The sequence below is a fragment of the Hemicordylus capensis genome, chromosome 5 (genome assembly GCF_027244095.1).
Source record: "Hemicordylus capensis ecotype Gifberg chromosome 5, rHemCap1.1.pri, whole genome shotgun sequence".
NCBI classification, from domain to species: domain Eukaryota; kingdom Metazoa; phylum Chordata; class Lepidosauria; order Squamata; family Cordylidae; genus Hemicordylus; species Hemicordylus capensis.
In genome coordinates, this window is record NC_069661.1 from 146,312,489 (window position 1) to 146,338,303 (window position 25,815).

The window sequence follows — 25,815 nt, forward strand, 5'->3', positions numbered from 1 at the left end:
TACTGGAGACAAATTTGTTCACCCAGGCTTTTAGATTCAGGGGTTCTCAACCTTGGGTACCCAGACATTGGTGGACCTACTCCCATAATCCCCAGCCATAATGGCCAAATGCCATTGTTGTTGGGGGTTATGGGAGTTTAACTGAGAGACCCAAGGTTAAGAACCCCTAATATTCCATGTTTGCAAAAGATTCCAAATTTAATTATTTTAATGCTTATATTATTTTCATTCTAAACTGCCCAGAGATGCATGTTTGGGGCAGTATAGAAGTCTGATAGAGAGATAGATAGACAGACTTGAAACCCCTTTACTAACTTCTGGTCCGGGAAACTGTGCATGAAGAATGTAGCGGTCCTTGAAACTCTGCACGAAGAATTTAGCGGTCCTTGACTCCAAAAAGTTTGAGAAACACTGGCCTAGAGTGGTGCGGTCAAGGGAAAGCTTTCGCACGTGATTCACTGAAAGTCAAAACTGGGCGTCGGAGGCGCCCCATGATGAGTTTCAAGCCTCCTTGGGGCAGCATCTGCATCTCCAGCGCACACTCTTGCGCGCGTGCGCTGTGTCATGCAATGTTTCTGCGAGCCACATGGCTCGCAGCTTTCGGTGCTGAGAGGACTGCAGCCGCGACACCCTGAGCGCGTGTCAGCACTGAGTCGGTCGCCTTTGAAACACGGGTTATTATGGGCAGTCTGCTGCCGCCGCTGCCCTATATTAGGTGTCTGCGGTGGTCCCTGCGCCCTTCGTTTCATGTCACTCCCTGGGTTGGCTTGGACGAAAGGCGGGGAGAGAGAGGAGGCAGAGCCCCGCGGGTGGGGGGAATGTTGTTAAAACACTTTCTTACCGTAAGAGGGAGTTGGGACCCAGAGCTTTCCAGTTAATCACACAACAAAACTTGGCTCATCGCAATAAAAAGCTGCTCGGCTCGCTCTGCCTCCTCTGTTGACTGGCTGGGCATCTCTTCTTCAGCTCCTTGGAGACCCTTGGGTAGTGCAAAAAAGCCCCTCAAACTACCATGTGGAGCAACACGCTTCTGCCACTCGGGCTCTTCCTTCATGCCATCATCGCCATCCCTTTGGCAGGTTAGTTTGACTCTTACTTCAAAAAGGAGTTCGACGAGCTCCCTCATTTGGGTCCTTTAAATATAGTAGGCTCTTGTAAACCTGTGTACTTGTGTTGAATAGCTATGCCAATTCTGCAAGCTTGTATTGGAAACGCGTGCGTGTGTAATGTGTATGTTTATAGGCGTCCGCTCCGTATTTGCATTACAAGTCTTTACGAGTTGTGTTTTTGCAGTTAAATGCCGCAGGAACTGAGGGGTGGGTGGAAGTAACAGGGATCGCAAACAGTAAGCTCACATGTTAAAAATGTCCGGCAGCTAAAGAGTTAAGTTTGGTTTTAGAAGCTTCATCCCGGGGCAAGTTTAAAGCTACACTCCCCTACTTGTCATTGAATCCGGAAGAGGAGAAGAACGTTTCCCGGGAGACCCATGTAGGGCATCACATCTTCACCCAGGTGCCTAAATCAACTATCGTTGCTCCTTCTTTTCTTTCTTTCTTTCTTTTTGGGGGGCTGGGTGGGGTGGGGGTTAACTTTATGCAAGAACGTGGCAGTAAAAACAAACCAATAAAACCGTTAACCCAACTAAGCAAATGAAGGACGAACGGGAGGGAGGCTAGAAGGACTCAGTCTTTTAAGTCCGGAAAAGGGTTAATGTATCTGAGAACCACCGTGCAGTAGAATAACTATGTGGACGCTGCTGCAGCATTTGGAGTATTCGTCTGTGTAAACACACTCTTCGGGGGTGAGTGAGTGGGGATCGTAAGTTTTCACTTACGATTCTGAGCCTGGGGACTACATAGGGGGTGTCTCAGAACTGAATAGATGAGCAGCAGTTTTGAAAGCAGGGCGTGGGGGGGGGGCGGCGGGATATTGCTTGCTTCTATGCACGGTCAGCTGTGATCAGGGCAAGAGGAAACATCTGTCCCCTGTTGCATTGTAATTGATTACGTGTTAAGCAGTGCGAGGGTGACCGTGTAATATCCTAACCCCACAAAACCTATTTCCAAGGCTTGGAGTGGACGCCTAAATGGCGGGCACGTCCTTGTGTAGCCCAGTGCTGTGAACTGTCTATTTCTGGAGACAGTTAATTAACATTTCATCTCGGAGCCAATCAGATTGCAGGGCATATGGAAAGTAGGAAGAACGAACAATAAGCAATCAACAATTGGAAACTGCTGAGTTGATTTTCTGAAACTCTTCTATGGAACTATAGACAGACTCTGTTGGTATTCCTATTTGTTCTTTCTTGGATATTTTGTTTAGGGAGGAAAATTCTGGTTCTTTCCCCTGCTTCTTTTTGCTGCTGCTGCTGCTGCTGCTGTTGTTGTTACATTTATATCCTGCTCTTCCTCCAAGGAGCCCAGAGCAGTGTACTACATACTTGAGTTTCTCCTCACAACAACCCTGTGAAGTAGGTTAGGTTGAGAGAGAAGTGACTGACCCAGAGTCACCCAGCTAGTATCATGGCTGAATGGAGATTTGAACTCGGGTCTCCCCGGTCCTAGCATCAGACAAAATCACATGGTTAAGATAATCTGCTGATGATGGCAGGTGGCATAGGAAAACATGATATGTAAATAAAGTGAAGCCAGACATACGTACGTGTTACTGTTTTGGAGCCAATATGAAGGACAAATGCATGTGTACACTTATTATAGATAAGTTTGACAGTATGATGGAAATAGTGTTAGTTTTCCCAAGACGTTATTTATGCAGGTGTGTCCAGTCTGATACCAAGTGCCTTTTCTAAACATCTTTTTAAAATAATATGTTCATGTGATTTTTAGTTTCTGGCTTACTAAAACAATCTCTCTTATGGAGGTGGTCAGTTGACATTTCCCCTTTTATTTCTAAAACACTTCTTATTCTGCAACTTTCTTCTTACTTAAACTTTTTAATTCCACTGTTAGCCTTGTTTAGGAGGAAGGTGAAGTCTTTAAGTACCCCCCCCAAGTGGTCACTGGACAACTTGAATTTTGGGACGGCTTATTTTCTCAAAATGCAAATCTTTTACATGCTGCAAAAAGTAAGAGTAATACCAATTCATATTACAAAAATATATCCATGTACATAATATTAATCAGTGGGAACTAATCTAAATTATCTCTGTTGTGGAATGCAGAACTAAAAGAGTTTTAGTATATCAAGTGTTTTTTTTACATTGCTAGAAGATGATTGTGTAGCCTGTGTTAATGTCAAATTGATCCAGTTTTAAATGGGACAGCAATTTCATATTTGCCAAAATAGGTTAAGTAGATAGCTAGATAGATAAGCTTTATTACGGTCTTTGACCAGTACAGAAGCAAGCAGAAAAACATAATATCATACACATACAGCATAGCAACAATATAGCTTTACGAATACACAGTAGCATGATAAATTATTCCACTACAGTGGTCATTAGTTGTTGGTGTATAATATTCATTGCTATTAAGCAAAATTTAGCCACATTGTGAGTAACGTGGGTTTGGTGAGCTGATAAAAGAAATAAACCGCATGCTTCATCTCCTCTGCCTGGTAAATTCTTAATCAAAGGTAAAATTAGTGATTCATGTGAATCCCTGTAAAAGTTACAATATAATAAAACATGACCCACATCCTCTATGGTCTGTATACTACAAGGGCAGTAGCATTCAGAGTAGGGAATCCCACCATATCTGCCATATAACACTGCTGAGGGCAGCACATTAAAGCGGGCCAATGCAAATGCTCTACGATATTTAGAGACTATCAGGGCTTGACAGTAATCAGCTGGTTTAGTGCTAAGAGCATATCTCCATAGTTTAAGTCATTTCAGGGAGGTTAAATGTATTACTTTACTCCCATACAAAATAAAGTCTTTATTGTGCATAAAAAGTACACATTTATATCTTGATTTTACTTACTATTGCATCACTTTGTGGTATAGAAAGAGAATGAAAAGCTGCAATAAAAGTGTATGCTGACTTTAAGATACAATTCTATACACACTTACCTAGGAGTAAGTCACATTGAACCCATAGAACTGAATAGATAGACACTGGATTGTGCTACTAATTGAGCTGCAAAATGGGCTAGATTATCTGACTCTCTCAAAAAAGCAGATCCAAGTTGTGATGCACAATAATTGTAGCAAAGCTGTTTTGGAACTCTTTTTCTTCAAAATATTTTATCTTCCTCTTCCATTGAGACAGTAATCTCTACCTTGTAGAAATTGTAGGTAGCAGGCATCTACAAATCCACTTGTCAGCTCACCAATGGTGAGTGCCTCGAGCCTGCTGGTGAGATCTCATTCCCATTGCTACTTTTCAGAACCTAAGAAACAGCAGGAATCCTTTCTGAGCAGTAGGAGAGGGCTGCTCCCACTGTTTCCTACAATCTCCATATCCCAGTACAAATGACAGAAAACTGGCTTCTCTCCTAAGCCCTCTGCCCATGTGCTAGAAAAGGAAGAGAAGGGATTGGTGGCAACCACAAATAATGGCTGGCTAAGTGAGCTTAAGCCTAAACTTGTGGATCCCTGGAAGATAACTGTGTTGATCCATTAAGAAAACCAAAAATACAAATCCACAAATCTGCTAACCAAAAACCACCACTTTAAGCAAGCTTTAATTACTTTTGGAGAGCTTATGAGGGAGTAATGGACCCCTGCCAACGGGCAAAGAGGCACCTTTTACCGTGGTGATTCTCTTTATTTAGCAGGGGGAGAGTAACTGGCCCTATCCACCCCCAGCACAGTACCTCCAGTGACTGTTGCTGGGGTCTGTCTTATGTTTCTTTTTAGAATGTGAGCCCTTTGGGGACAGAGAGCCATCTTATTTGTTTGTTATTTCTCTGTGTAAACCGCCCTGAGCCATTTTTGGAAGGGTGGTATAGAAATCGAATTATTATTATTATTATTTCTTGTTTACACAGTCAGACAGGTGTTATTGACTGGTTTGTTTAATCCAGACATCGAGTCCTTCCCAAGGACCTGGGATGCCAGAATTTTATTGTCAATTGTTATAGATATCATCGCAGAATATAGGCTGTTCCCAGTAAAGCTGCTTTTTGTAATTGGCTGATGGTGATTTCTGTGACCCCTATGGTGTTGAGGTGCTCTTCAAGGTCTTTTGGAACTGCACCCAGGCCGCCAATGACCACTGGGATTATTTGGGTCTTTTTCTGCCACAGCCTTTCAATTTCAATTTGTAGATCTTTGTATTTGGTGATTTTTTTCTATTTCTTTTCCTTCTATTCTGCTATCCCCTGGTATTGCTATGTGGATTATTTTGACTTGTTTTTCTTTCTTCTCGACTACAGTTATATCTGGTGTATTGTGTGGCAGATGTTTGTCTGTCTGTAGTCGGAAGTCCCATAATATTTTTTACATCTTTATTTTCTTCAACTTTTTCAATTTTATGGTCCCACCAATTTTTGGCTACAGGTAGCTTGTATTTTTTGCAGATGTTCCAGTGTATCATCCCTGCTACCTTGTCATGCCTTTGTCTGTAGTCAGTCTGTGCGATCTTTTGACAACAGCTGATTAGGTGGTCCACTGTTTCATCTGCTTCTTTACAAAGGCGGCACTTGCTGTTTGTTGTGGATTTTTTGACTTTTGCTCTTATTGCATTTGTTCTTAGTGCCTGTTCTTGAATATAAAATAATAATAATAATATTATTATTATTATTACATTTATATCCCGCTCTTCCTCCAAGGAGCCCAGAGTGGTGTACTACATACTTGAGTTTCTCTTTCACAACAACCATGTGAAGTAGGTTAGGCTGAGAGAGAAGTGACTGGCCCAGAGTCACCCAGCTAGTTTTTTTTTTTTTTTTAATGGCTGAATGGGTTTGAACTCGGGTCTCCCCGGTCCTAGTCCGGCACTCTAACCACTACACCGCACTGGCTCTCTTATGCTTTTGATAGAAGCCACCTAATGGTGCAGTTGGGAAATGACGATTAGCAAGTCAGAGGTTGCCAGTTCAAATCCCCGTTGGTATATTTCCCTATGTCGGGCAGCAGTGAATATAGGAAGATGCTGAGGCATCATCCCATACTTCATGGGAGGAGGCAATGGTAAACCCCTCCTGTATTCTATTTATTATTTTATTTTATTTTTTTACTTTTATATCCCGGTCTTCCTCCAAGGAGTCCAGAGCGGTGTACTACATACTTGAGTTTCTCCTCACAACAACCCTGTGAAGTAGGTTAGGTTGAGAGAGAAGAGACTGGCCCAGAGTCACCCAGCTAGTACTGTATCATGGCTGAATGGGGATTTGAACTTGGGTCTCCCCGGTCCTAGTCCAGCACTCTAACCACTATACCACGCTGTCTACCAAAGACAACCACAGGGCTCTGTGGTCGCCAGGAGTTGACACCAACTTGATGGCCCTTTACCTTTAAATATTTTGATTAGGTTATTTTAGTATCTATTAGTACCTCTATTTTAGTACTTTTTACCATATTAAAGTAGATGGTGGTAATATATGGTTTAGTGGTAAAATCAGTTGATTTGATTTCTTTCCTTCTCTATTCTAATACCTCAGGGTTGGTTAACACTATATTATCTTCTTTTCAGAACTCTGAGTTAGACTACTTTCAGATAGAATAGTTTAGCCAAAGCCACCCAGTGGGCTTGATATCAGAGCAGGGGTTTACATCTGAGTTCACTGTTTCCCATTGCCTCTGAAATTGACACATAACAGAAAAAATTTCACAAACTCCAAAGAGATAATTGGTGTGTGTGTGTTGGTTTTTTAAAATACCTTTGAGCTGATGGTCATTCCAGGCTCTGAACAGGAGGAGCCAAATGACAGATCTACCACTACACTCTTAAATCTGCTTTATACCAGTTTGACTGTTGTGCCCCGCCCCCATCATGAGGTGCTGAAAATTCTGTGCTAGAGATCATTAGCCTTGTGTGGAATTACTGTTCCCTGGGGAGAGGGAATTGCATTTAAGCCAATTTAAGGCTGTGATGTAAATATGTCAAAGCACTCCTTGTCCCCTTTCTTACTACTTATGTGTGTGTGACATTTTCAGTGGAGAAACACGGAGATATGAGCTGCAATCCTATCCTCTAGGCTGCTTAGATCCCAGTGAGCAGAGTGCATTGTTGCAGTCAACATGTTCCTGAGTGGTCCAAGTATGGGACAAAGCTTTCTTCTCTCACCCAACACACGTTGCCTGTAGTTATGATCTACTGCTCCGGAATATTAAAAATCTAATGTGAAAGTAGAGCATCTTAAAAACATGTCTTGCTTGAGCCAGTTAGGTTTCATGGTGATTTATTTTATGTGTGGCTCATGATGGATAAGGAAAATTTGAACTTCCTTCATGATGGGCAAGGGCACCTAGTCAAAATATTTAGAACCATAATAGCTTTCTTACAGGGCTTGCTCTCTCTGCCAGCTACCTCTATTTCATTAGCCTGCTGTAATTTATTCTCTCAGCTGTAGATTATCGTTATACTGTATGCTGTCAGCAGTGAACCTGATATCCTGCCAGTTTGAAGACTGTATTCATTCTGGTTAATGGAATCCATTTGGTGCACAGTGCCAATAGCTGCTTGTTCTGTTGTTTTGCTCTTGTATCGCACAGAGAATTTAATCCATGTTAACATTTTCCCACTTTTTATATTTAATGCCAATGTTGTGAGCAATATGATGAAAAAATGAGCTGACATGCTTAAGATTAGGATGTTGCATAAAAACTGGAAAACCATGCGCTGAAATCAAAAAGAGGAAAGCCTCTTAGTAGGGGAAGCTTATATCTCACTCTGTAATGCAGTCAAGCGCTAGAATGGAAACATGCATTCTCTCTTACAGAGCAGGGCATCTCTGCTTCTGATGGCTTATGGATGTATGTGTAATGGCTGCTGCTCATGAAATATGTTTTTGGGTACAGGAATCTGAGTGCAGCACACACACACACAAGCTATTCACACGTGTGGAGGAAATGAGGCTAAGGGGGCCCAGCCTGGTTTTCCCCACGCATGTGAACCGCCAGGAGCCCACCTAATTGCGCCCCCCCACATCAAACAAGTTTAGTGGAACGAATGCTCCGCTAACCCTGTTTTTCGTTCATGATTTGCCATGGTGTGGCTCCGCAGCGACTTGCAAGGAGACCCCCGACTGGGAGGCTACAGCAAGCCTCCCGACATCGGGGGGCATTCTGGGGCTTCCAGGGACTAGGCAGGCCCCGATCCCCTCTGCCCCTACTGACTCCACGACAGAGCCGGTAATTGTATGGGTGGCCAATCCAGCTGTCCAGGGCTCACTGAGCACTCATGTGCAGGGAGAGTGGGTCAAGCCCGCTCTCCCTGCAGAAGTCCTGCAGGCTCTCTGCACTGCTCATGTGGAGAACCTCACTGTGTTAAGTCTGAAAGATATACGTTAGCTTTTAAAATATCCACAAAATATACTAGCTCAAAAGTATTTTTATTAAGCTGCTCGCCCAAACATATTCCTGTGATCGTCATTTGTAGCCTAAAGAAGGCGGGGGGTGGGGGAGTTGTCAAAACATTCTTGCCTGGTCACCTGAAGGCAATCCTTGGTCACAAGTGCAACCTGGCTATTCACAAGAATGATGTATGTGTGCATAACTCACAGCTTCTCCCATCAAAATACTCACGTATGGTCCACAGGAAGCTGCCGTATACCAAGTCAAAATTGCTGGTTAGTATAGGGCAGTACTGTTTACACTGACTGGCATCGGTTCTCTAGGGTTTCAGGAAAGAGTATTTTCCTGCCCTGTTTGGAGATACTGAGATTTGAACCTGGGACCGAGGAAATATGAGGTAGTAACAGGAGTAATTGTGGGCTGGCTGCTCCAGCTTCACATCCTTCAGATGCATGGAGGTATGCTTGCCGCTGGCATCTGCTAGATCTAGTTGAGAAGTGAAGGAGTGGAACCCTTATTTCATTATTTGTAGTGAAAGTCAGCAGACAGTAACCACTCTCAGTGGGCCAATAGCCCACCGCACAGTGAGCCAAGAATCGGGCAAGGGGAAGAAGGCTGCCTCAGGTGGCAAATTTGGTTTTACCATTAAAAGGCATGTGGTGGGGTTGGATTTTAACCCTTCTTGGCGCAGCAGGGATTACTCCAAGGGGTAATGTTCACCCGACAGCGTTAAATTACCTTACTTCTGTAAGTATTTATAGCAAAATTCTCATTCTCCTAATAATGTTCTTTGCCACCCTTTTGCTCTGACAAACCAGTTCTTCTAGAGTCACTCTTGTGTTCCAGGAAGTGTAGGGAATGCCAGTACCATTTCATTGTATGAATGTGAATGGAGTTGAAACTTAGATACAATGGCCAGGTTCACACAGGTGAGGAGCAAATGATTTGGGGTGTTTGTGCTTCTGTCTGGATTTAAGAGACTGCCTCAAGCAGGTGTTTTTGGGCAGCCAAGTACTATTTTTTCCCCACAGAAAGGTTGTGGAAGGGGGATCCAGTCCCTTCCCCGGGGTGGGGGTGGGGGCTAGATATTCACTCCCTAGGCTCTCTCATAAGCAGGGCCAGTCACCAAGGTCAGTAGTGCTCCAATCTTAGGCAGTGCATTACTACTGTCAAAAGAGAGCCACCCAGCCAAGGGTAGAATGTGCTTGCTCACGGGAGTGCCAGGGCATGGCACTCGCCGCATAGCTAATGAGAAGAACCATCCAAGGGAAGGTGAAAGGAATGGCCGAGCAAGTTTAGACATAATGCTGGATGGCAAAACCTCTCCTTTCCCACAGTCAGCTCCCTCACAAGAATGACAGGCCATAGGAGCTCTAGGTTGCTGTGTGGAAGGAAGTCATGGAGACCAGTACCCAGAGTCTGCTTTCCTCATCCTGGGGACTGCGGCCAAACCTTTACAAAACTGTGCCCCCTGCCTGCCAGCCAGCCTGCTTATGTGGAGAAGTGCATCCTTGCCCATGTTCCTCAAGGGTGACTCCACCTTCTGGGGGCAGCTGGGAACCAGGGCTGCTCTCTCCCACTAATCCCCAAGCATGAAGATCTGCATATGGCACCACACTAGACCAGACACAGGAACTTTGAATTAGGTTTAAAGGTCCATCTCTGAACCGGGTGTCTCCAGCATCCAAACACATTTGGTTTTTTGGGGTGTGTGTGTGCTCTAGGAAGGGTTTAAAAGGCAGCCCCCAGTAGGGATTCCAAAGCAGCCCCTTCCCCAACATTTCTTTGAAAAGAACAAAACTTGGCTAAGTTCTATTCTTTTCACAGAAAGGTTGGGGAAGAGGGTCCTAGCCCTTTCCTCTTTGAGGGGTACTTCCTCTCCGTGCATACTCATGATCAAGGCCCAGTCACCATGATCGGTAGTGCACTTCTGCTTCAAAAGCAGGGCCATCTGACCCAGGGCAGAGTGCTCCTTCATGAGAGTGAATGGGGACACCCCCACACAGCTAAGGAGAAAAGGACCATCAGAGGGGAGAGAATTGCTGAGACAAATCACAACTGATGACAGATGGCAAAACATCCCCTTCTCCCACTGACTCTTTCCTCATGAGAGTGTCAGGCCTTAGGGGCACTAAGCAGGGCCAGGTTGTTGAGTGCAGGGAAGCTGTGGGAATGGGTACCCTGGAGAGTGCTTTCCTTATCTTGGGGACTGTGGCCAAGTTGCCGCAGAAATATGCCCCCTGCAAACCAATGTGGACATGTGCACCCTTGCATGCACCCCGGAATGGCGACCCTGCTGTCCCAGGGTCAGTGGAAAATGGGGATTCCTTTCTTCTGCGATTCCCCACACCCACAGATCCGCATACTGTATGGCATGACTGCGGACTTGACCAGGGAGTTCTGGATGGTTTTAAAGGTCAGTCCCAGTGTAACTCTGCCCCCATCCGCATATGCGGCCAGGCTATGCCACACAGGGTGTCAAAAGCTTGGGCTTTGTGCAAAGCTTCAGAGGGGTTGGGAGGTTGTGGAGAATCTGAAATTGGAGATCCCACACAAGCGGGACTTCCTTGTGGGTGGGTGGGCTGGCTCAGCTCATGAGCTCACGGTCCGTGGGTTGGACAGCACCCTTACGTGGGCATAACCTTTCCCAGAAAACTGGCCCTATCATGAGAGGGCTAGCCGGCTTGGCAGCAAGCTGCCAGACAGCAGGATTTCAGTTGTGTCTGCATGGACTAATTTGCCGGGGTTACCATCACGAAATGTTCCCATCTTATGGTGGGACAGATGCCCCAGCATAGTTTGCCCTCCCTCATCTACATATTCCTTCCTAGGAAGTCACAATGTCCCCCTCTCCTCCCTTAATTAAAGCAGAAACCAGCCCTTCCTGGACCCCCTCCCCCGAGAATTTGTGCTTGTGTGGGACTATCAGGGTGTGGGGCTATGTGGGGGGAGTGCCTTTGCTGGCAGAAGAAGTACTGCCATGGCATGGCATTTAAAGGGCTTTAAATGCCCTTTCCCTGCTGAGGGCGGGTAGAGCACTCCAAAAATGCATGATTGTGCTTGGCATGCCCCCTGCAAGATTGTGGCCAATTGCGGCCACTCTGCTGATGTGATAATGCTTTGTCCACAGTAAGGCCACGAAGCTTGCTGGGATCTACCCTGGAGACTGAGTAGCAGGGAGGATCTTCCCTCTCCTAGAACTGGAGTTTGGTGGGTCGTGGTTTGGCAAATGTCTACAGCATGGTTTGGAGTTACAAATGGAAACCTCAGCCACGTTTAACTCCAGTTTGGTGTATTGTGTTAACCTGGCCTGTGACTTGCCTAAGGCCTTTTTCCTAGGATAGGATTTGAACCAGGGACGAATAGCTTGTTATTTTTAGATGCCTGCCATGCCAGTGAGTATTGTAGGGATGTGCAGAACATTCCACAGTCAGAACATTCTGCCTTGAAACAGGCCATTTCGAGTGTTCTGAGCTTGAAACAGAACACCCTTCTAATGAAGAGCCTGTTCCAACCTCAGAACAGAATGACCCCATCTTGAATCAGAATGTTTCGACTGTTCTGAGCTCCATTTTGGATTCCAAAATGCTGCTCGGAATGGCTCAGAATGTTTCAAGTGTTCGGAGATCATTCCGTTGGAACAACTGGCTCAGCTGGTGGTTCCAATGGAACATTCTGTGCATTTTACATTCTGTTCTGAGCTTGGAATGGAATGCAAAATGCATTTTGTGCACACCCCTAGAGTGTTGTTTTTGGCAGGTAAGAGGTGTGATTGTGACTGCTATTGTTTATTTTTGAGTTGTTGGGTAGCCAGTTGTATGCAAAGCTGCATACCAGGAAAGCTGGGGAATATGCACAGTCATTCATGGAACCAAGCTCAAGGAAGGATGTGTCGACATCTTCTCTTTCCTCCTTGCCTTATTTCTTAATTTTGATATAAATTTCTGTAGTCTGTTATAAACCTGCTCAGGAAAACTTTATAGCAAGCTAACATTTTTATGCAGCCCTTTTGTGGGTTATTCATAGTATTTGTAATAAAAAACCGGTAATACTGTGTGTGTGTGTGTGTGTGTGTGTGTGTGTGTGTGTGTTCGTATTCATTTCAAACTTCAACTAATGTTGACTTTTCAACCTGTCATCATCACTATTTTTTTTCTTAATATGTAGGACCTTCTGGAGCCAGTTTTCCAAATCAAATTACTGTACCAGAAATAAGGAAAAGCATGCAGTAGGAAAGATTTGTTGGGGGACTGCAAAAGAAAGAGATCTATAGGGTTTTCACGCACTGCGATTACTTGAAGTTTTAGTACTCTCTTGCAGAAATGCTTCTGTGCAGTCATTTGAACAAGTGCAGTGGAGAGCAGTAGAGCGTACATTTGACACTTGCTGCCCATGCTCAGTAGCACACAGAGAGAGTAGGCAGTAGCATTCTTGGTTGTTGATACATATCAACATAAATACACACACATCTGTGCAAGTTGCCATTATTGCCATTTGTACCTGTGTGGATAGGGCAGGAAGACATCTATCTCCATGACATATCCTTGCAGACAGAGTATTGGAATTCTAAAGTACCATCTTCCTTTCAACAGGCAATATTGTGATGGTACCATCTTTGTGTTGGTATTAAAGTGCTGCTTCAAATAAACTTTATACATGAAAGCACTCTTTTGGGTTTTTTTTTTTAAAGTATGAAAACCACATGTGTATAGTTTTGCATATATATATTTCACTTCAAGTACATATGTGTTGGAAAGCCATGGACAATACATATGTGTTGGGAAAGCCATGGAAAGCCATGGACAATACATATGTGTTGGGAAGCCATGGCTTCCTAGGCACGTATGATTGTTGCACATGATACCATAATGATTTTTCCATAAAAGTTCTATCCATGTAGGAAACTGATCTGAAGCAACTTCAAGCATGTAGTACAACAGCTGTCTCTGAATTAATGAGGCACACATTTTAGTTTCTGAATTGTTCTGTCTAGGAAGGGGAAAAAATCAGTTTTTTCTTGCCTGTAGGACATCTTCCACACTGAAGCCAAAGCTCTCTGAGCCCTGGCACCCAAGCAGTGAGGTCAGTCTCTAATTGTGGTAGGTCTATCACACTCACCCCTGCATACAAATCCTACTTTACATGATGTTCTGGAAGTGGCTTGACTTGCCTTGTCCTTGGCATTCCTCCTCAAAGCTGCCTTTTTACTCTCTGTATATCTTGAATTTCTAATTTTCTTTCTCCTCACACTCATGTGGAATACACAGAAAATCAGAGTTGTACTTATTATCAGTTGGATTTCCAGGATTACTACGTCACCATCTTTTCTGGATTTTGTTTCCCAAGAAACATAAATGGGATTAAGAAGAGAGGGAAAATGCATGTATGGTGTTCAAATTCCTGTTCAACCATGAAGTTTACAGTCTTTCTCTCAGTCCTGTAACTTATTTCACAGGGTTGATGTGAGAATACAATAGAATAAACTCACTTGAGTGAGTTTATTAGCTTTGGTTTCCTTGGAGGAAGGGGTGGCATACAGATTTGCTAAATAAAACTTCTATTTATTAGGGTCATGTTCTTGTGACCAGCATAATCATAGTTAAAGGTTTAACTATGTTCGGTGAGCCAGGTGTGCTCCCATGGAGCCCGATGTGAGAAACCACTGAACGTAGTCCCGCCACCACAGTTAACTAGGATTAAACTATGATCGACAACTACGAATGTAATCCTAGTTAACTTCAGTGGCAGTATGACTGGTGCTAAAGCATGGATTCTCATGTCACACTCTGTGGGAGTGCACTTGGCTCATTTAAGCCATTCACTACAATCATGCCGGTTGTGAGAACATGGCCAAGGTGGGAGGGGGAAGTTATATACTATTATATAATAGTATATAACTATTATATCCCACTAAAGGTGGGAGGGGGAAGTTATATACTATATAATGTCACATAGGGGAACAGCAAGACAGTATTAAAATTTGGATTTCTGTTAATCCTGAATTAACATAATTCTGTTAATGCTAATTTCAAAACAAAAGGCTCCTATTAATTATTTGGAGAGTCTAGCTGCACATCAGAGTAACAATAGCACAACAAATCTTTTCTGCCAGGATATCCTATTATTCTGCTGTTCAGATAACCCATTCCTGGAAACAGAAGAAAAGGGGTTGTATTTTACGCATATATCTTCCAACTGCAGTACACAACAAAGTCTGCTGCTGCAATTTTCTATTATTGCCTGGTTCTTTAGTAGTCCCTCTTGATAAAGGTTGCAAAGGCAACATTTGCTAAATGAGAAAGCCAAGCTTCCAATAAAAGGCAAATCTGTGGTCTGTTCCTGGGGGTCTGTTCCTGGAAGGATTTGGTGACAGAAGCAGTGCTAAAAAGCAGCAATATTATTAGACAAACAGCAGTCTCTTGATTATATACTAAAATGTTCTCAAAAACAATGGTAAACTAGATAAAGACACAAAATAAGTTTTACTTCCTCCTTCTGTCTCATACGTAGGCAACATTTCCAGCCTTAAGTGTTTTAAAATACAAAATCCTCCCACCCCCAGCCTCATTTTATCAGCAGCTCATGCACTGCCTTTTCTATTACCAAGAAAAAAATAAAACAAAAATCAATGGGGCTAGAACTCAATTTGATTAGCCCTGGGTTGTGTTTGACTATACTTTGTAGATCTATTTTGTAACTTTGCTGTGACCTGGTTATTAATTTTACTGCAAATCATTTGATTTTTAATTATCCATCTGTCAAATGCCCACAAGCAGAAATCCAGAGAGAGGGTGGCGGCGGGAGAGAAGGCTTGTACAACAGTGAGCAGTATGTCACTTTTGACAAAGACGATCAGTACCAAATAACAGTCTTTCTTAATAATAATAAAAATACTTTTGATTAAGTTTCTCTAACTGATGACTACTGGCTAGTCAGTAGCTCTTTGAGTAGATAAATATCTATTGGCATTCTACCCACTAATGTGAAAGATGTAATCTTTTCTCTGGCAAGTCTTCAGTTTTACTTCGTTCCAGGAAAAATCTGGAAGCAGTATACAATTATATCCTCTAAATCTCTGTAAAGTTTTATTTCAGTCAGGAAAGTATAGGAGATTTAATTTTCTTCACTTTCCTATACTATTTAATTCTGTTTCTGCAAAATATAAAGCAGTACTTTTAGGAGAATGGTGACTTCAACCTGTCTCCAACTTTCTGTCTCTTTGTCATGGTTTAGTGTTGCATTCCATCATCACTCAGGCCAATTTCACTGCCTTCTGTTGCAATCTGATCTAGTTGGGGACTGTGAATAAATGATGCCATGACATGGGTAGAGCCCGTCATATGTAGCTTTCCCAACCGATCAGCATCCTTCCTCTCAACTGGGTTCTATTTGGGTAGGAAAGACCTATGTAATTGATATTGCCCACCAAATTGTTGTGTTATTTATATGTAGTTTTCAGATGTGAGGGACGTCCCCACAAGGAAGCAGCTCTCAGATGTGTGAAGGAGGACTGAGGAACAGAACTCAGAATAAGACTATGTGGATAGAGGGCTGAGACTATACAGACAGGAGTAAGATTGGTAATTAAATTCTATGGCAGAATGTAAAAGGGTTGCAATCAGGAACTGTTAAGCATATATCCCTGATGATTCTAAGCTTTCCTGATTCTGGACTAGAATTTCCGAAAGGAAATTACAGTGTAGGAAACTTTCAGTATTATGTAATCTCAGCCTTGTCATTTAGAAGTTTTAATATTTAAATTAGTCCTTAGATATGAGTGTGAGCAAAACTCAGTTGACTCATCCCAAAAGGAAATTTGATTTTACAAAACTGAAGACCAGTATGTTGTAGTTGACTTGGATTAAGCAGACTTGGGTCAAATCCCCTGCTCACCTATGAAGTTTCTGGTTGGTTGACCTTGGACAAGTCACTATTTCCAGTTGATCCTTCCTAGGAAGATTTTTGTGAAGTACAGTGTATAATCGTGTGCTCTGAGCCCCTCATACAAATATGATATATAAAGGGCACATAAGGATTTCCCAGAGGAATATGGATGATGGGGAATCAAAATAATAGAAGTGAAGTCTATTGAAAAGAAATACTGTGGTTGAAGTTGGTGGTTAGAACTGAAGATGCATGTCCTATATGGTCAGTTCTCTCTCAAACTATGAGGAGGTTTTCCTTCTCAAGAAGGGAACTGGACTCAGGGAATGTACACTTGTTGAGTCAAGGGAAATAATATGCAATCCACTTCAGCAGCTGGATGGCTCACTGTGGCCCAAACAGACCCTCTGCAACTTTGCAGCCCTGTGATCAGGCAGTGAAAATGAGGCAACAGTTCTGTCAATTAGGAGGCTGCTGAAAGCGGGGGGAAATTCGCTGATTTTTACCACCTCTGAGGTGGTGACAGTAGCTGCAATGGCAGCCACACTCCCCCACCTGACATGCCTTCATGATAAGCTCAATCAATCATGATACAGGAATCACTGCTCTCCTCTGAACTAACTTTGTCATCCCATAAGTTGTAACAATTAAGTCAATTGACTTGGGCTATTTGGCATTGCGACATCATCATGTTTACAATGTGACCCTTGATTGGCTGTCATCACAATTGTGGTGATGAATAAGCCCTGGTTGAAGACAAAAGCCCTGGTACTGAAGCAGCTGCCACCACAAAAGGCAAGCTTTTAGGAGTCTTTGCAGGGACCTTACAGGCTCCCTAAAACACTCTTTTTGCATTACCTTTTTGCCTGTGAATATTCAGAGCAACCCTACTGCTTTCTTCTGAATGGCGCTCTTTGATGCAAACAATGGAAGACAACTTGAACAGTGTTCCCTGTAAGAGGGATTTCCAGATGTTGTCTACAGTTCCCAGAATCCCCAGCTGCAATGGCCTTTGGCTGAGGATTCTGGGAACAGTAGTCAACAACATCTGAAAACCCCTCTTACAGTGAACACAAGGCCAATGTACTTCATTCTAGGGGTGTGCAGAATGTTCTGATGTTGGAATGTTTCACCTTGAAACAGGCCATTCCAAGTGTTCTGAGCTCAGAACAGGACACCCTTTAAAAGGGGGTCCTATTCCAAACTTGAAACAGAACAACCCATTCTGAGGCAGAAAGTTCTGACCCTGTTCCATCAAAATAACCGCCTCACTCATAGGAAGCTGCCATATACTGAGTCAAATCATTTGTCCATCTAGCTCAGTATTGTCTACACAGACTGGCAGCGGCTTCTCCAAGGTTGCAGGCAGGAATCTCTCTCAGTTCTCAGTTGTTTTGATGGAACATTTTGTGCATTTTGTGTTCCATCCATTTCATGCACACCCCTACTTCATTCCCCAGCAACTAACCGATGTCAAGATATAGGAGGCCCGTTCACAACCATTTAGGGGTGGGTTGGAGAGCTCTTACCCCATTAGCAACACAACACCAGAACCTCTGTTTGGGTCAGCAAACCCAGATTACACATGATTATACAAAGGAATGTTTTTCTGTAGACCCAAACAGACTGACTCTTTTGCTCCTTCCCCTCATTTGGGTAACCAGTGTGTGTGTGCGCACATGCGGCACTTATACAGGGAATGCTATACTTACGTAAGGTTAAAGTACTGCATGAGATAAAGAAAGAAAACTCAGGTGGTATGATAAATATGTTACTGAATTTTTTCCTTGTCAAAATTCATGATGGAATGCATGGTTCTGGACTTCTCCTGCACCTCAGTGGTACTCCTTCTCAATTTGATGTTTATCAAAACCTAAGTTATAGCAGAAACAACCAAATACTCAAAAACAAAGGTGACCTGATGCCCATAGTGTACATTCAGAAGAATTTTGACCACAAAATCCATTGGAAGGAGTAATTTAGTGGAAATGTGTGCAAGTATGAATTCCATGTAAAAAGTTATGCAGCTCTGTGGACTTAGAAATTTTGACAGATAGCTCACAATCTTCTCAGAAATATTCTTTTCATATTATTCATGTTTTCAGGAACTGCATTGCCTTAACCTTTTCCCTAGTGTGTGTGTGGGGTGTGTGTGTGTGAGAGAGAGAGAGAGAGATGGAAATGGGTATAATTGCACTTAACCTGGCCTTTTGTAGGTTCTCCCTCAGACAGTTTTACTCCCCACCTCCCCATTTTTGTTTCAGAAATCTAACATATGGGACACATCTCATCCATCCAGAAAAGCCCTTTGTCCCTTCTGTGCCGCCCCCCCCCCCACAAAGTTTTGTCTGGTGCTGACACTGCATTTGTGCATTCTTGTAAAGCCTGATGGAATTGGAAGTAGATGCATTCTCACTCCAGTTAGGTGGACTAGAATATGGTTCAGAACATGAAGGTAGGAAGAGAGGACAGGAGTGGACCCAGAGGAGTGTTTGCAAAATATATTTTGCAGTTTCCAATAATAATAGATGATGATTTTTTGTGAGATTGGAACCTGACTGAATAGTACTTCTCATTTTTTGTACCATATCACACTTGCTTGGGACTGATATTAAATTATGTGCAGAGAAGGTGCATCTGGACAAGCAGTCTACATTTTTCTTGAAGTTCTTTAAAAATCCTTTTAGGAAACTTCTGTTGTAATCTGCTTGTGACACCCCCTTGGCTTACTAACAATGCAAGTACTTTAGGGAAGGAAGGAAATATTGCAAAATGAGAAACAAGAACATATTTCATGTGCAGCAACATGGCATTTTTGGGCAATGAATTCTTTTAAATGAGATTGCCTTATGTTACAATGAAATCAGTTTTATCCTCAAAAGACCATAATGCAAACCAATGAATTTGCCTTCAATTAATATGCATTTTTTTCTTGTAGTTGCTGATAATTTGTTGTGTTTGTGTTATTTTTGGACCCCACCCTTGAGGACCCCAGAGCAGGGTTTTATACTTTCAGCAACCCTGTGAAATGTTTGCTGCTTGGAGAAAATGTGGTTTGGCTACCCATTGAGCTCCACAACTTAGTGGGAATTTGAATTTTGGTTTCCCCATATCCAAACAATCTATCCAACCCATCCCATACCCAAACAATCTATCCAACCCATCTATTCATTCAGTGTGTGCGTGTATTTTAAGTATTGCTTTTTCCCTGTGTAGTATAAACACTTTTGTCTTTTTAAGAGAGGTAAGGGGGGACTCAAGATTCAGTCAACATTGTTTACAAATGTACATGATGAGGAAGAATAGACAAGACATGGCAAATAGTGTATTTGGAACTTCCTCCAAGACAAAAGTAGCACAGCCCCTAGAGTCACATCCGTACAAAGTTCCTGTGATTATTCTCTTGCATCTTTTTGAGTACTTGTATTGGCTTCAGTGCTATCTTCAGGAACACTAATTCTCTTCTCATGTGGTGTTCACTCCAAAATATCACAAGACTGAGCGTGGCTGTCCCATCCATATAATTTGGCAGATTTGCCATTTTCCAAGTTGAATCTACTACTACAACCTTGAATATACAGGAAGATCTCAGTATTTGCTGTACTCTGCAATAACCATGGATAATGAAACAGTGAATACTGAATCATTATGTCTATGGGAATTCAGGGGTTAGGTTCCCAGAGCTCAAAAAATGTCTTTAAAATGGCACTAGAAACATGGGAGAAAGTGCCCTGCAATGCTATGAGTCCCCAGTGGTCCAGCAGTACCCCTCAAGAGTCTCAATTTTGCCATTTTTGGCAGAAATTTGCATTTATTTTTTAATTCTTTTAATACGAGCCACAAAATGGCTCCTGAGCACAAAATGGTGGTTGGAAATTATCTCCAAGGTCATTTCTGGTCACTCCCGATCTGTGGATACATGAATTTGGCCGCCCCCCCATTCCCCCCCCACGTATATCAAGGTTGGGTGTCAATTACCTGACTGCGGATATGTGAAACTGTGGATGCTGAGGTCCTCCTGTACACTGTTTTTCAACAAATGTTTTCAAAATGGTTTATGCAGAAAAACATAAGCAAACAATAAGATGAGAAAATGAAGATCTGCAACAAAGGCTGGGATCTAGTGTTCAAGGGAGATTTTAAATAGCAGTACCCTTCATTATATCATCAGCTGATTTTGAAACTTCTTTGTGGCAAAAACAATTTTCCCTGGACCATGGGGAGCTCTTAATTAAGTGCCAGTGGCTGGTGGCCAGAGCAACAAACTGTAAGATTTTACCCTAGCACATAACTATTGCACTAGCTAGTAGCATTATGTCTGGAACTGGCATTTCAGAGAAGTGTTGTGCTACTGCAAGCATGCATGTGATTATGCAACAACTGTATGACTTGGCATGCCTCATTTATTTCAGTGGGAATTTATTCACAAGGTCACTCTGTGCAATATCACTTGTGGCTGTTTTTAGCACAACTGTGCCACTGTTTTGCTGTAATGTACACAACAGTTGGAGGCAACTTTTGCGTATCCCATGGACAGCGAGAATCACGAATAAGGAAGTTTAGATAGAGTTAAACCAATAATATCGCTAGAAGCCAAGATTACTAAACAAAGACTGACATATTTTGGTCATGTCATGCAAGCTGATTCACTCGAAAAGACAATTATGTTGGGAATGATCAGCGGAAGAAGGAGACGAGGATGGTCTTGTACTCAGGGGCTGGATATTACTAAAAATGACACTGGAATGACTATGGTGGAATTAAAGGAAACTGTACGAGATAGGATGGCATGGAGTGCATTGATTCATAGAGTGACCAAGGATTGGACACGACTAAACGGATAAGATGACGACACAACAGTTGGCTCTCCAGATGTTGGTGAACTGCAACATTAATGAATTGTGGCTGGGATTGATGGGAGTTGTAGTTCAGAAACTTACTCTGGGTGTCAGCCAGTGGCTAACTAAATTGCTCAGCAGCAGAGGTGTGCACGAAACACATTTTACAATCCATTTGAAACTTATAATGGAATGAAAAACACACTGAACATTCCATCAAAACAACCGGCTGAGCTGGCTGTTCTGACAAAATGATCTTGGAACACTTGAAACATTCTGATCCATTCTTCTGGTCTCTGTGCATGCCGTAGCCATTTGCATGGTGGTGCGGATCATGCAAATGGCCCCCAAGCATGTGCAGAGGAAAGAACACCACCATTTTGGATTCCAAAATGGCACTTACAACAGCCAGAATATTCCGATTTGGGATGGGGTTGTTCCATTCTGAGCTTGGAACAGGCCTTTCATTTGAAGGGCATTCTGACTATGGAACATTCTGCACATCCCTACTCAACAGAAGTCCTGTTGAAATCAAATAGTTCTTTAGAGTTAGTCCTGAGTAATACCATTGAGAAACCAACTGGATGTCAGCAACTGAGGCCAAATATTGCTTGGACATGCCTGCTACTTGTGAGATGTTAGCTGAGTTCCTAGCCAAAAGATTGCTCACATTTGAAACATAGCAATATTTAATTGGACTTCTTGTACTGTCTATTTTTCAAATTTGGGGTTGCAAATTCAAAGTTTAAAATTCAAATTTTAAGGCAACAAAGTTAATTATCAATTTGCCAAATGCAATATTTTGAAACTTTACTAAACAAAAATCCAACATTTGTTGTAGTATCACATTAAAATAATAAATTGCAGTTCTAAATCCAGTATTATTAACTGCAGATGAGTGTGTAACCCAAATGCTAAATTATCCTCATAAAATCAATGTTAACTAGAAGTTATGAGAGACGTGGAATCGCCACTCTCCATGTTTTGTTGCTTCTCCTAATATCTAAGCAAGTATAGGTCTGGTACAGATGTAGCGTTACCAATTCAAGACCCCATTTCCCCTGGATTTTCTGCTGAAATTTTCCCCTGTTTTTCCAACTTTGAAGACTCCCCTCACCCAGCACCAGCCATTGTGGATTTTGCTCTCTTGCACACTGACAGACTGGCTGCTTCTCTTTCCCCCCACCCCAACGATCAGCTGTCCAGTGGGTGGGCAAGGCTGGCTGAGGCAAAGTGCTATGCATGCTGCTGTCTCTGTGGCTGCCTTGCTGTGCTGCTCTTCAATGAAAAGCTGTCACGTCACGTGTGGGAGAGACAAAGTGGCCAGTGCTGCACAGTGTGTTTGCCCATCCCTGCTGCTGCCTGCGCTTGACTTGCTGACTTCTTGGTGTGTTGGTCTTGCCTTGCTACCTCAAGTCCTTGGTGTGCTGAGCACTGTGCCTCAGAGGCGTCTACTTCCACAATGACAGTTCTGCATTTGTTGCTGTTCTCCTCTCCATTTTCCACTCCAGCCAGGTTCAATGAATCCATGGGAATTGTGTGATTATTTTTTTTAAAGTACACTACTTCACTTTATTTGTGAAAGGTCAAAATGCTCTCTGGATCCAGGGGATGGATAATTTCACCCCCTTTTACCGGTGATCTATCTTGGTCTGTGAATGGTCAAGATGCACTCTGGATCTAGGTGGGGGAGGGGATGGTAGTGTAATCCCCCCCCCCACCAATGATATATCTTGGTTTGTATTCATTATGCTATCTGGATCCAGGAAGGTTGTGTAGTCTCTCCCCCCCACGCTTCTCAGATGCTCTCTGGCCCAGACCTGTGAGTTTGTGGTGAATGCTCAGGAAGGTGTATGGCTCCTTTGGGGATTGTATAGTCTTTTTTTGTTTGTTTGTTTGTTTGTTTTACAGATACCCTGATGTTCCAGTTGGTTTGTGAATTGTGATCTAGAGGTTGTGTGTGGAACCATGGGGCTTAAAAGAGAAAAATTTTCGACACCTTCCCCTTCCAACTTGTGTCCCTTATTTGGGCAATGGAATGTTGCAATCCTAGTCAAATGTTAAGCTAAACCATGGTTGTGTGCTACATGAGTGAGCCAAAAGGAGAAGTGGGGTCATGGACAATAGTGGAAGCTTTTGTCTTCACCTTAAAATGGACCACAGCTCCATATAACATACAAACCTGAAACTACAGTTTAACTAGCTAGAGTTGGTTGGATTTCTTGTCTTGTTCTAACTCTAGTTAGTTATGAAACTGCAGTCCCCCAAGTTTGTACATAAATTGTAACTGTGGCTTTGTTTTAAAGTGAAAGCATGTATTGAGAAAGGGAATATCAAAACATCTAACCATCAAGTCCCCTATGAAAATATGCGGGTATTCAAAGAGATAGAGGCTGTACCTCTGTTTGTCCTCCCAACCACCTTTCAAGCTTCCTCCTGTCTGCCATTTCTCCTGCTTAAAATAAAACTTATCCCTACCTCCTAATTGTCAGCATTTGTTTAGTACTTTGTACTAAGTCTAAATAGAATTCATGAGACTATGGCTAACTTTGGACATAACATGGAACCGTGGGTCCAATAGTCCCATGGTTCCATGCCCTGCCCCCCACACTCCTGTCTGCATTCAGATGTACTGGAGAGTGTCCTCTCTACAGTCGGTGAGACTTCAGAGAGTCGAGGTAGCTGGCTGTGCGGGCTTCCTACTTTCATGAAGGACAGCCAATAGCAGCTGGAATGAGGGAGGAACTTCCTCCCTCAACTCCAGCTTGGGAGAAGTCTAACAGTAATGTCAGTGTTTGGATGTAACACTGGAACCGCCAAACTGGAGGTGGAGGCCTTGAAACTTAGAGATAACCAAAGGTGACAAATAGAGTTTGGGGAGGAAAATCATGGGTTCTATTATTATTATTATTATTATTATTATTATTATTATTATTGTTAATTCATTCACACAGTCAGACACGTGTTGACTGGTTTGTTTTATCCAGACATTGGGTCCTTCCCAAGGACCTGGGATGGCTGAATTTTATTGTCAATATTGTTACTGTTGTTATAGATATCATCGCAGAATATAGGCTGTTCCCAGTAAAGTTGCTTTTTGTAATTGGCTGATGGTGATTTCTGTGGCCCCTATGGTGCTGAGGTGCTTTTCAAGGTCTTTTGGAACTGCGCCCAGGCCGCCAATTACCACTGGGATTATTTGGGTCTTTTTCTGCCACAGCCTTTCAATTTCAATTTGTAGATCTTTGTATTTGGTGATTTTTTCTATTTCTTTTTCTTCTATTCTGCTATCCCCTGGTATTGCTATGTTGATTATTTTAACTTGTCTTTCTTTCTTCTCAACTACAGTTATATCTGCTCTGGTGTATTGTGTGGCAGATTTTTGTCTGTTTGTAGTCGGAAGTCCCATAATATTTTTACATCTTCATTTTCGACAACTTTTTCAATTTTATGGTCCCACCAATTTTTGGCTACAGGTAGCTTGTATTTTTTGCAGATGTTCCAGTGTATCATCCCTGCTACATTGTCATGCCTTTGTTTGTAGTCAGTCTGTGCGATGTTTTTACAACAGCTGATTAGGTGGTCCACGGTTTGATCTGCTTCTTTACAAAGGTGGCACTTGCTGTTTGTTGTTGACTTTTCTACTTTTGCTCTTATTGCATTTGTTCTTAGTGCCTGTTCTTGTGCAGCCAGTATTAAACCCTCAGTTTCTTTCTTCAAGTTGCCATTTTTAAGCCATTGCCAGGTCTTGATGATGTCTGATTTTCCACTTATATTGTGCAAATATTTATTATTATTATTATTATTATTATTATTATTATTATTATTTGCTGTAACAGTGGTTAGGGCATACGATTAGACATTTGGACATATGGTTAGTGAAATTGGAGGTGAAGGGACCTCTGGTTTCATGCAAATGCAGCCAATGTCTAAATGGAGCTTAACATCTGCAGCCTAATGTTTCATACAATATACTCCAATGTCTGCAATTCAGCCTTGTTGCTGCTATGCACCTGGGCACTCTTCAATACCTCAGTTGTACCACCATTGTCTGATGACATCATTGAAGAGTTCATTTTCCTTTTATGATTAATCAATTTGTTCATATGTTGGTTCCTTTCACAGAAGGCAAAGGGAAAAGAAATGCCCTTCATGACTACAGGAAGACTGCCGATACTACATTAATGAGAGTAGACAAGAGATTAAAAGTCAGAACCAAGCTTCTAAACACCACAGAACAGTGTGCCAAGAGATGCAACAGAAATAAAGGACTTTCATTCTCTTGCAAGTAAGTGATGCTTTAATTTGCTCTTAGTGTTACCAAAGTATCAGTGGTTATCTAGACAACATGGGGTTTAACTTTCAGGTCTCTAGGTCTCTCCAGGCAAGTAAGAAATGTGTGTGTTTTTAAGAAGCTGATGCTGCTTTTATTGATTTTATTAGATGTATTGTTTGTGTGACTTCGGGCCTGTTTCAGTGTTATTGTTCCCCTGGGGTGATGGTTGTAGTAGAGGTGGAATTGAATGATCCCAAGTCCTGCTATTGTACTTTTCTGGAGGCAATCCTGGGGGAGCAATAACCTTAGGTTTGGTGGTTATATTGATTTTATCAGTTTTTGTATTGGATATTATTAACAATCTTTGATTACTCTAATGTATGTATGTATGAACT

The 25,815-nt window shown here is 42.5% G+C and overlaps 1 protein-coding gene across 9 annotated transcripts in view; it reads left to right on the top strand.

The window, feature by feature from the left end:
* The first annotated feature begins 761 nt into the window (after positions 1-761).
* The window catches only part of HGF (hepatocyte growth factor), an 88,744-nt gene continuing 63,690 nt past the window's right edge, over positions 762-25,815 (top strand). For 6 of the 9 annotated variants that reach the window (XR_008308929.1, XM_053257431.1, XM_053257432.1 and 3 more), the window contains exons 1-2: positions 762-1,079; positions 25,270-25,432. Coding sequence is in view for 8 of the 9 variants with exons in the window: in XM_053257431.1 (XP_053113406.1) it covers positions 1,013-1,079; positions 25,270-25,432 (230 nt within the window). In the remaining variant the exon portion in view is untranslated. Of the gene's footprint in view, positions 1,080-1,459; positions 1,513-1,667; positions 1,802-2,218; positions 2,282-25,269; positions 25,433-25,815 lie in introns of those variants that run through there. The other 3 variants (XM_053257434.1, XM_053257435.1, XM_053257436.1) reach the window with 3 other exon arrangements.